The sequence below is a fragment of the Sus scrofa genome, chromosome 14, assembly GCF_000003025.6.
Source record: "Sus scrofa isolate TJ Tabasco breed Duroc chromosome 14, Sscrofa11.1, whole genome shotgun sequence".
NCBI classification, from domain to species: Eukaryota; Metazoa; Chordata; class Mammalia; order Artiodactyla; family Suidae; genus Sus; species Sus scrofa.
Window position 1 is genome coordinate 58,267,912 of NC_010456.5, and position 12,192 is coordinate 58,280,103.

At 43.5% G+C, this 12,192-nt stretch overlaps 1 protein-coding gene across 12 annotated transcripts in view; it reads left to right on the plus strand.

Annotated features, from left to right (window-relative positions):
• The window catches only part of SIPA1L2 (signal induced proliferation associated 1 like 2), a 235,602-nt gene that overhangs the window by 151,006 nt on the left and 72,404 nt on the right, over nucleotides 1–12,192 (plus strand). For all 12 annotated transcript variants that reach the window (XM_021073824.1, XM_021073823.1, XM_021073825.1 and 9 more), the window contains one exon: nucleotides 2,467–2,570. In XM_021073824.1, the coding sequence (XP_020929483.1) occupies nucleotides 2,467–2,570 (104 nt within the window). The remainder of the gene's footprint in view (nucleotides 1–2,466; nucleotides 2,571–12,192) is intronic.

Sequence of the window (12,192 nt, forward strand, 5' to 3'; positions counted from 1 at the left end):
CCACAACGGGAACTCCCCTCCATCTCTTTTTGAATAGAAATATTTGCAACAAACCCTTGAGCAAGCTTGTGAGTGTACCTTTGCCATTATCACACTGATGTTTGAGATGAAAACTTTTAAAAAATAATTTTAGAATTTTGTCCTTTAGTACTGCTGGGGACAGACAAATTATGATCCCATTTTTTAAAGTGTTTCCTCCCCAATCCCACCTCCCCCCCACAATGCATTTTTCTTCTTTCATTGCAATTTCCTGAATCTGAAGCCTGTTGGACAGACATTACACATCTGTCAGCATTTCTTTTACTGACTTTAAGCATTGTACTAACAGTGTCGTGATGGGAGTCATTGAACCTGCTGGGTTAGTTCGTCCTCTGACCTTCAGTGCTATTATCTTCATGGTGGGGAGGGAGGGACGAGCATCATTCCCCACGATGGGGCCTGTTCACTTCCAAAGCCACATTCATTCCCAAGGCCCATAGACAGAAGAGTTAAAACGACATTTACTCTCTAAAGTCCAATGAAAATTAACAACTGTTCTTTCAACGAACAGTTAAAAGAAAATTTCTTCATTTGGAAACTTCATACATAGCTTATTAGATGAGTAGTAACCTCCCTGACCATCTGCAAGTAGATGTCTCAATATTTTCAGATAAACCTTGTATATATTCACCTTAATCACAAAATCGCCTCCTGTGAGGACCTGTTTAGTGCAAAATTGTGGGATTTTTTTTTTGCTTTTTAGGGCCACACTTGTCACATATGGAGGTTCGCAGCCTAGGGGTCAAATCTGAGCTGCAGCTGCCAGCCTGCACCACAGCCACGGCAACACCAGATCCAAGCCACGTCTGGGACCTATACCACAGCTCACAGCAATGCCGGATCCTTGATCTACTGAGTCGGGCCAGGGGTCAAACCTGCATCCTCATGGATACTAGTCAGGTTCGTTACCACTGAGCCACAACAGGAACTCTGGATTTTTTTTTTTTTTTCTAGAGAACTTTTGGGGTTCTTGCTAGTCAGGTATAAATATTGGAAATAAAAATATACCATAGAATTCAGAACAAAAATAATAAAAGCCTATGAAAGCTAGATGTTTGAATGTTTTTAAAGTTGTTAACTTTCAGATTAAAAAAAAGCTTATCCCAAACTGACTACTTAGAGTTTCACCAACAAACACAATGGAATAAACTTTGTTTTGAATAATGTTGAACAGTATTGTTTATTACTGTTAAAAGGTAGAAAATAAACCTGTATATAGGTCAAAGATTGAGAAAGGCAAGACTGAGTTCTGTTTATATCTTAATTACTTTTAATCTTTTTGTCTTTATTTAGCCACATGCACAGTGACTCAGAACTCTACCCTAAAATTATTACTTAAATGTTTTATAGTTGCCCTGTTGGTTTGGGTGTCAAAACTCTTTGTGAGAAAATACAGATGGGTTTTGAATTTTCACAGAATCAGCCTGCTTTCCAAAAAATGAATAGCTGTGTGATTAACAGGGATTCCAATGTCATAGTTTTTTAACTCGTGTCAGTGCCTGATATACAATAAGAGATCACATTCATTCTCCACAGTCTTAATCGTATGACCACATCATCTCATCACCCGTCGAACAGAGAAAAAAATTATTTCCATCATTCAGGGAAGAAATCCTTAACGTTTTTTTGGCCCTCTTTCCATATTAAGTGAATCCTGTTTTCATTTTTCTGGGTTCTCGAGGTCAAGTGCGCAAGAATAGCTAAGAATTAACTGTAGGAGTTCCCGTTGTGGCTTATCAGTAGTGAACTCAACTAGTATCCATGAGGACGTGGGTTCGATGCCTGGCCTCGGTCAGTGGGTTAAGGATCCAGTGTTGCCTTGAGCAGACGCAGCTAAGATCTGGCGTTGCTGGGGCTGTGGCCTAGGCTGGCAACTGCAACTCCAATTCGGCCTCTAGCCTGGGAACCACCATATGCCATGGGTGCGGTCTTAAAAAAAAAAAAAAAAAAGGAATGAACTGTAAACACACACATGCATGCACATGCACAGGATGGAACAAGGCCGACTTCCAGCTAGCTCAGACCCTGCTAAGGATTGCACCCAAGCCTGTACCAGGCCACACCTCCAGCTTCTTTCCTCCTCCGCTCACCCGTAATCCTCCTGGCAGAAGCATCTTGCTGGACATGGATTGGCCAGATCAGTACTGGGAAGGCAAGAGTGTAGGAGAAAAGACAAGAGAAGCTGTGTGTTCAGGAGAAAGCACATGGGCGAGAGCCGCTGAGAAAACCGCAAAGGCCACGGGCATGGGCTGGAAAGCGGTAGAAACACTGCCTGGTGAGGTGGGGCAGGTGCACCACCACGACACTGATCCTTTACCACTGGGCGGTCTGCTTTTTTCAATTGAATTGCCTTGTGTAATAATGACCTTCTAAATGTGAATTGCTCATTCTGCCCTTGCCTAACTTGTACCCGATTTGTGTTGCTAGCTGATTCTACTGGAACGCACTCCCTGTACACCACGTACAAAGACTATGAGCTCATGTTCCACGTGTCCACCATGCTTCCCCACATGCCCAACAACAGGCAGCAGGTACGTACGTCCTATGGCCCCTCCGTTCAAGGCAGATGAACCCTTAGCGCTGCCTTCCATGGGCCTGGCGTTCTGAGAATTTGCAATGAATCATTAATGTTCTTTTCCTCGAATGGCATGAACAGTCATTGTTTCATCATTTGGAACCATTTAGGCTTGAAAAGGAGTCTTATGGCACGGGTTGCATTGCCCTTTTTTTCAGACAAAACTTAGAAACTCTTTGATGCTCACCTGGATCGCTCGCCAGGTAAAATCTTAAGGGGAACCATTGTCAACTGTGTTAATTACAAAAGGGTCAACTATGTAACCTGAACTTGGGTTTCTGCACGTGGGTGCATAACTTATTTCTAGAAAATATTGTAAGAAAGAACCGTATAATTCATTTGTGCCGTTCTTTAATTTCAGGGGGTTTGATTGTTTTGGGGTTAAATCCAGAGTTAAAGCAAACTTTGTTTTCCTGCTTAGAAAACGTAGTTTTCCTGAGATCACTTAATTGCACTTCTTTGACCTAGATGAAAACATTGAGGACTGCATAGTATTTGTCCAGTAAGCATTTGAATGAATGTCAAATGAATGTCAAATGAATGAAACTTAATTGTCGCAGAGAACTTTTTCTTTCTTTTTTCCTTTTTTTTTTTTTCCTGAATGCTCATGAAATTCAATGAAAATAGTCAGAGGATACATTTTTTTCAAAGAGACCTCTTGCCTTGTTCCCAGGTTGCAAGAACCACCTTAGATCCTGCAGCTGGGAGGGGAAAGAGGCCTCTGACCCCCAGCCCAGCTCATCACACTTGGAGCTGCAGCTCCTCTGTTCACCTTCCTCGTGGTAATTGCTAGATGGGAGCGGTTTCCTACCTAACACTTAACCTTATTCCCTTGTCCTTCCTGTATTTTCCAGTGTTTTCTAATAATCAGAGCTCTGCCCATTCCCACAGAGAACCTGTCTTTTGATCACATATCTGTATGTTTTTTATGAGATGGAGGCACAATCCTTCCATAACATGTATTTTTTTTTTCTTTTTAGGGCCACAGCTGCGGCATATGGAAGTTCACAGGCTGAGAGTCGATCCACAGCCACAGCAGCACGGGATCTGAGCCACATCTGTGACCTACACCACAGCTCGAAGCAACACTGGATCCTTAACTCACTAATCGAGGCCAGGGATCGAACTCACAGCCTCATGGATACTAGTCAGGTTCTAGTTACTAGAACAGTAATTCAAATTGTGATTTTATAAGTGCTTTGTACCTGGCTTTCTTTCACTGAAACGACCCCTGAAAAGTCCTATGCACAAAATGTGGATGGAAGGATGGGGGATGGGGAGTGGGGTACATGGGTGTTTTCAACTTCCCATAAAGGAGATTTTTTGAAACTCCCAGCACATTGAGATTATACATTACAAACTGTAGCCTAGAGACTCATTTGGTTCCATTTTTGTTTTTCTTTTTTAACTTGAGATTCCATGGCATTGACTAAGTTATGCTGGTGGATTAGAGGTGGAAAACTGTAGAAAACGGTTTTGCTTTTTGAATTGCTCTTGCTATATATGGCATGTATATGATCTTATATATGGTTCATTGGGAAATCTATACATTGAGCATAGGATATGGACAAGTAATGATTAGATAAAGGAGGTGAGTATAGGGTGGAGGAAAGAGCCAGTGGACTTGCATTCCGGATCTTTTACAAGCAGTCACTTGCCTTGTGGCCTGGGGTCAGAGTCTTAATCTCGTGAAATTTGATTATAGAAGTTCTGTTGTGGCTCAACAGAGACAAATCTGACTAGCATCTATGAAGACACAGGTTCGATCCCTGGCCTCGCTCAGTGGGTTAAGGAGCCGGCGTTGCCATGAGCTGTGGTGTAGGTCGCAGATGCGACTCAGATCTGGCATTGTTGTGGCTGTGATGTGGGCTGGTGGCTACAGCTCCGATTTGACCCATAGCCTGGGAACCTCTATATGCCACGGGTGTGGCCCTAAAAGACAAAAAAAAAAAAAAAAGAAAAAAAGGGAAGAAATTTGACTATAGAGTGAGGACAATGTCTAGATGGCCACCAGGAGTGGGGGGTGGGGGGTGGGGGCGAGATGCCTAGAGTGCTGCACTGAGAAGGATTCAACATCCAGACTCAGGCAGAAGGAACTTTTGAGGTGCCTTCTGAGGATTTATAAGTGGGGACATGTGACACACAGGAGCTGTACTTGGGCAGGATGGTACATGAAATCTCTCGCCTGCTGTCAGAACTCTGGGATTCTAGGGCTTCATTACAGCTTCCTCCTTCTAGGTTGGCAAAAAGCTTCAGCAGAAAAAGGTAGTTGTTAAGCACAAAAATTCTGAAACCACACATCCTAGAAATGAATCCCAGCCACCAGCTAATTTTGTGACTCAGGCACAACTTTCTATGCTTTGGTTTCCTTTACCACTGAAGGCAGAGACTTTTACCTCTTTTCTTTGCCGAGGTGTCCTGGGTACCTAGAACCACACCCAGAATGTGCTAAGTGGTCGATGAGCATTCGTTGAGTGAATTAACGAACCTTTTCTTAGCTAGTAGTTAGAATTAGATGAGTAGAAAGCACTTAAAATTGTATCTGACCCAGAGTATGCCCGGTGTGTTTTAGCTGTAATTATTATTTCATAACTTATGAGATATGAAGAACAAGTAATTTAGATTGACTTAATTTGCTTCTTATCTTTCTGTTCCTGATCCTAAAGCTCCATCATGAAAAGCTAAGACCTGGAGTTCCCTGGTGGTACAGTGGGTTAAGGATCCAGGGTTGTCATTGGAGCAACCCAGGTTGCTGCTGTGGCTCGGGTTCAAGCCTTGGTCCAGGAACTTCCACGTGCCATGGGTGTGGCCAAAAAATAAATTAAAAATAAAAAATAATTAAAAAAAAAAAGCCAAGGCCTGAGTAGTTAAGAAAGTAAGGGACTAATTTCAGTCATTTCAGAAAGTTCTTTTTACCTTGACATTTAGTATTGTGCTGATCCATGGAGTTCCCACTGTGGCTCAGTGCTAATGATCCCAACTAGTATCCATAAGGATGCAAGTTTGATCCCTGGCCTTGATCCATGGGTTAAGGATCTGGCATCGCCATGAGTTATGGTGTAAGTCACAGAGGAGTTTCAGATCCTGAGTTGCTGTGGCCATGGTGTAGGCCGGCAGCCACAACTCTGATTTGACCCCTGGCCTGGGAATTTCCGTATTCCACAGGTGCAGCCCTAAAAAATAAAAATAAAAATAAAATATTATGCTGATCCTGAGCTGTCATCAGGTAACTGTTCACAGGTCAGCAGTGGCTCTCTGCAGTCTTAGAACCTGTACTTTCCAGATCGGCTGTGGGTTATGCTCCTCTTGCTGGATTTCTCACCACCCAACCTGTGCCCTCAAACTGTGTAAATTCCAAGGGCATCAGGGTCTGAAGTGACCCTCTGGGTTCATGACTGCTGCCGAGGCCACAGAACTTAGCAGCGTTAACTGGTCTCTCCCTGAATCTCTGCCCCGACTTTGGCCTCATTGGCACTCCGTTTTTGGTGACTATTTAGCTGGCCCAGACACGTCCACCTCAGATATAATTTCTTGGGTTTGCTCTTGTAATAAATCAAACCGAAAACTAATTCCAGGATGTCTTCAAAGTCTTTAGAGAGTTCACCACAGTCGCAGGAGAGTTCAGTCTTTGGAATGTCTGACTCTTGCAAAGAAAACGCAGCCAGACTGGGGGGATGATAAGGAAGCCTGATCTGGGAGTGCTGGAGTGTTTGCCCTCCTCCCCCATCTCCCTCTGGGGCTGTTTGGCAGTCTGTCCACTTTTCCCAGGGCCGCCTCCCCTGCAGCTTTCTCCTGCCAGTGCTACCGACAAAGCAGAGTTAAACTCTCATGGGTTCTTATCAGTGACAGGAACCCCACAAATTAGCCTCATACTTCTCTGGGCAGAAAAACTTTATCTTCAAACTAAGTATGTAATACAGAGGTAGCAGGGCTCCTGCTGGCACACTGTAATCTCTCTCTCTCTCTTTCTTTTTTTTTTTTTTTTTTTGCTTTTCAGGGCCGTACCTGTGGCACATAGAAGTTCCCAGGCTAAGGGTTGAATCAGAGCTACAGCTGCCTCTCCACACCACAGCCCTAGCAATGCAGGATCTGGTCATGTCTGCAACCTACACCACAGTTCATGGCAACACCAGATCCTTAACCCACTGAGCAAGGTCAGGGATTGAACCCCAGTCCTCATGGATACTAGTGGGGTTCATTACCACTGAGCCACAATGGGAACTCCTTTTTTTTTTTTTTTTTTTTAATGCACGTGTAAAGTTAGAACTGCTCCCCTTGGCAGGGGTCCATGGATGTTCCTGAGGAATCAGACCAAAGTTTCTGACATTCTGTCTGAAAAATACTGGGCTTGACATCTGCAGAGGTGATGGGGGCAGAGCGTGACAGACTTGAGGCAGGCTGGAACCCCCTCTCCACATAATTGAGGCGGATGATCAGCCCCTGCCTTAAAAGGTTTGTGTCCATACTTCTACAAGTCTCTCATGGGTGCTGCTAAGAAACGAAACACTGGAGGAATCTCCTTCATTAAGTGCTAAACCAGCAGGTCCTGCTCTTGGCTTCACCTATAAATGATAATCTGGAATATTTTGGAAGAATAATATGCTTATTTGGCTTTCCAGTATTAACTTTATTCCCAGAAATTCGCAGACCTAGGAAGGTAAACTTATACCAGATAAGAAGAACTTTGAAAAAAGATTTGAAAAAGGGCTGGAATTGCCCAGTTTCCGAAGAGAAATGCTTCCATCTTCATAATCCTTTTATCATCTTGTCATTAAATCATTACAAATCCACATTCTTGATTTATGTCTGTTTCTCCACTTCCAAAATATTCAGCCTTGCTTAACTGGTTTGTATGTTTACTTTTGCCATTGGTACAATATTTTATATCATATTTTATATGGGTTATCTAAAATCATAATCAGCAGTACATCCTTGAAATGGTGATTAAATTTGCTGTGATCTTGCTGATCTGAGATAAGAGTAGTTAACTCACAGTTACTCGTTTGTGGAAGCAAAGGGACAAGGCTTTCCTTCTCTCAATGTCGATTGTTGGTCACGTGTGTGGGAACGTGTGCGGTTTTCCGGCTCGGCTCGCTCTTGTTACTTAGATGACTATGTTCACCTTTTCCATGTCCTTCCACGGGATCCTCTAGATGGCTCTTAAAAATCTAAGTAAAATTCTCAGGAGTTCTCATCGTGGCTCAGTGGAAATGAATCTGACTAGCATCCATGTGGACGCAGGTTCGATCCCTGGCCTCACTCAGTGGGTTAAGGATCCAGCGTTGCCATGAGCTGTGGTGTAGGTTGAAGATGTGGCTTAGATCTGGTGTTGCTGTGGCTCTGGCCTAGGCCGGTGGCTACAGTCTGATTCGACCCTTAGCCTGGGAACCTCCATATGTCATGGGTATGGCCCTAAAAAGCCAAAAAAAAAAAAAAAAAGCAAAATTTGTATCATTGGTACGTGCTCTCTTGAGTATAGAGTATGTATGGGGGGATGTTGTGTGTGATGTGTGTGTGCATGCAAAATTAGGACAGTCTCTGAAGGAGGAGAAGCTTGCCCTCCGTGTAAAGGAGAGACACTGTCTAAGCAAGAGGTTGGCAAGCGCACAGTGCCTGCTGCAGGAGCACATGGGCAGGTTTTAGGTACCCAGTGGCTAAAAGGGAAAGTGTGTGATGAGGTTAGACTGTGGGAAGGATCAGGCCAACCCATATTTGTCAGCCCTGCTTTTACTGCTAGGACTTTTAGCTGACACCCCAAGAATTAAGATCCAGAACTTAGGATTTTTTTTTTTTTTTTTTTTTTTTTTGCTGCGCCCACAGTATGTGGAAGTTGGGCCAAGAATCAAACCTGCACCATTGCAACAACCCAAGCCACTGCAGTGCCAACCCTGGATCATTAACCTGTTGTGCCACCAGGGAACTCCATGATTTTTTTTTTCCTTTGGTTTTTTAGGGCCGCACCTGCTGTATATGCAGTTCCCAGGCTAGGGTAGATTCAGAGCTGTAGCCGCCAACCTACACCACAGCCATAGCCCCAGCAGATCCAAACCTCATCTGCCACTACACCACAGCTCACGGCAGCACTGGATCCTTAACCCACTGAGCAAGGCCCGGGATTAAACCCGCATCCTCTTGGATGCTAGTCGGGTTCATTACAGCTGAGCCATGATGGGAACTCCACCATGATGGCTTTTTCAATAGAGACACATTTAATTTTTTGCTCATTTCTGAGCCCATTGCTTTGAATTTCAGAACTTGTAAGTAATCACTAAATGATGTAATTTTCTCTTTGAAGTCATCCTGCTTTTCACATGTTTGCTTCTTAAGACAAGAACCTCTGGAGATCTGCCTTCTCCAGTTTCAAGTTCAGCCTTCTCTTCACTAACTCTTGGAGATGATTTCTGAACTACATCCCAACTGCTTCTGTTTCATGTTGTACAGCCTGTTTCCCGTCTCCTCCAGAACTAGGTGCAGGATGCTTTTTTCCCCCATTTTGCTAGATTTAAAAAATATATATAACAAATGAAGCTATTTGCATAGAGGCCAGTAGATCTAACCAAGGTCAACTTGAGGCCGTTTTTGATGCACATGCAGCCGCCTGAAGGTTGTTTGTTTTCCCTTGCATTGTGGTTGCTGCACCAAGTTAAAGCTGGACCTGCGAGACCCTGAAGTTTGTGAAAGGAATTAGAAATAAACCCAAAGGTTGCTATTTCCGTAGCATGCTTTTTGTCATGGAATCGGGTGAAGAATCCCATTTTCACATTCCTTGTCACAACAAGAGCTGATTCTTGTCTCTCAGTTTGAATCAAGTGTTGGGAATTTAGTAGAATTGGCTGTGTAAATCTAATACAATATTTATTAACTCATGCTTGCATTTGAGGACCTTACGCCGGCTCCCTTGGCTCTGCAAAAGTGTTAGGAGCCTCTCATGTCTAGAGAGGCCTAGAAGATGTCGTCCCTTAATTCCTGAAATAGACGGTGCCGCCAGGGGGTGTGCTGGCGACCGGAACCTGCCTTCCTGTCCTACTGGGCTGCCCTGGTTTAAGGGCCACCACACCCTTTCCCCTCCCGTTTCCGGACTCTGATTCTACAGAATTTCATTGACCAGTTAGAATGAAACCTAACCAAGGACAGAAGAGAACCTTTATGTAAGAAGCCCAAGAATTACTTAGGTTATTTAAAAAGTCTGAAAACAAAATCATGTTTCTGTTAACTTTCTAGATGTTGCTTTTCTTTAGTCTCTGAAGAGTCAGGTATCCTCGTCACGGACAAGGTGTTCGTTTTTCTCAGTTTATTCTCTGCCAGGGTTTTATTTTCCACTTTATGAATCTCCTTGCCCCTTCCTACCCCGCCTCCCACTCTCCCCACCCTTTATTTTTTCTAGAGCATGCATTTTGTGACAATAGTTCACTTCATTAGAATTTTAAAAACATTTCTAGCCCATCGTACAAAGCAAAAGGATATGCTTAGAAGGGGACAAAATAAGGTTGGCAGGTCGTCAAGGTAACTGGACCGAAAGTTTCCTAGAAGTTATGCTTTAAATATTTCTGGAGATCCCATCGTGGCTTAGCGCTAACGAGCCCTAACTAGTATGTATGAGGATGCAGGTTTGATCCCTGGCCTTGCTCAGTGGGTTAAGGATCTGGCGTTGCTGTGGCTGTGGAATAGGTCAAGCAGCTGCAGCTCCCATTAGACCCCTAGCCTGGGAATGTCCATATGCCGCAGGTGTGGCCCTAAAAAAAAGAGAGACAAAAAAATTATAATGAAAAACTAAATCTTCCTGCGGTAAAGTGTAGAGTTGGACTCAACCTCTTACTGCAAGAGGAAGAGACATAGGTAGGAATTAGCTTTTTGCTGCCAGGTTAACCAAGAGGGCAGCCAGTAGACGCCCAGGTCTCTCGGGCAGGAGGAGCTACAGAGTTCCTGGCATGGCCTTGGCCACTACAAGCTCCATCTTTTGCGGGACACTGCGAATTCCTGTGTTTCCAGGATATCAAAGAAAGTACAGTGTAAGCCACTGTGTTCCTTGATCAGAAAACAGGTTGTTAGATGTTTGAGTTTTTGCTGTTGTTATTGTTTGGGGCCCTTTTTAGGTGTTTTTGTTTTTGTTGTTAACTTCTCACTTGTTCCTGAGTTTCCCTTGTCCTGTTACAGTACATGTGAATCATGTAATTCAGTTATTGGGGAAAGGGAACAATATCTTAGCCTTGTACGATTTTCACCTTGTTCGTTTTGATGCCTGTTCTAGGTAAGAGTCCTTGCCTCGTTTTCTTTTCTTTACATGAAATATTCATTATGGTTAATGTTGCTGTCCACTACAGTACAGGTGAATAATATATGTTAATTTATGACTCGCTTGCTACTGATTTTTTTAACATGCATCTGAATTGTCATCTTTTATGCTATATATCGAGCAAAACATTTTAGAAACTGTAGATGGCTCATTAATGTATATCAAGATGTCTTTCCGAACTTCACTCAAGCAGTAAAACAATTTTTGTGTGTTTATAACTTTAACCATGGGGATTGAAATATAGGAATTTTCCCGTGCATGAATCTGTGATTTCACTGGCACATCGTGAACTCTGGAAGAAGGGACATTTACTTCATTCCCACTTTTCCAGGCCTTTTATCCTGCTTGATCACAAGTCAGGGGCCTGACAATGAAATCCTTTTTGTATCTGAGTTGAAAAGGTTTTAAAAGTTGAACTTAATGCTCTTTACAGTGAAGTATGTTCTGTAGGTGCCAAATAAATTTCAGAGCAAGCTCGTTGTCTTTGTTATTCCTCGTAAAGCAGGATTTACTACCTAAGATTATACCATTCACCCAGTGACATCACCGACTTGTGTAAGGATTATTGTCTCTATGAAAACTGAGGATCAGAAACTTCGTGAGCGCAGACGCTGATGGCTGTTCACGCATAAGCCTATGAAGTGTATGGATTTATTAGCGGGTTCCATTTTGTTGTGCGGTGTTATGTGGCTGTTTATTCATTAAGCCAGTGTGTATTGGGGGTCTGCTGTGTCCTGGGCAGGCCACTAGAAACCAGGAAATCAGGAGTCAACAATCACATCTCCTGGCCTCCTGAAGATTAAGACCTATGCAAGATAAATAAACCAACAATTACAATGGGGTACAACAACTAATGTCACTGGCACAAGGGGCCTGGTGTACAGGGGCAAGGCCAGTGCAGGCTCACAAGTGATGCTGAACAGAGACCTGAATCGTCTGGGAGAGACTGGGGCAGGGGGCAGTCTTGGTGGAAGGAACATCACAAGAAAAGGTGTTAAAATGTCACTGCCCTGGGGTTCCTTCTCTCCTGCCGCATCCGTAATGTACTGGGTTTTCCAGCTGTTTATCTGGTGGAATTCTGTGTGTCTGAAGTACATTTAAAAGGCTAGATTTTGGGGGTTCCCATGGTGGCTCAGCAGTAATGAACTCGACTAGTATCCATGAGGACATGGGTTCAATCCATGACCTCAATCAGTAGATTAAGGATCCTTTGTGCTATGAGCTGCAGTATAGGTTGCAGGCAAAGCTTGGATCTGGCATCGCTGTGGCTGTGGCATAGGCTGGC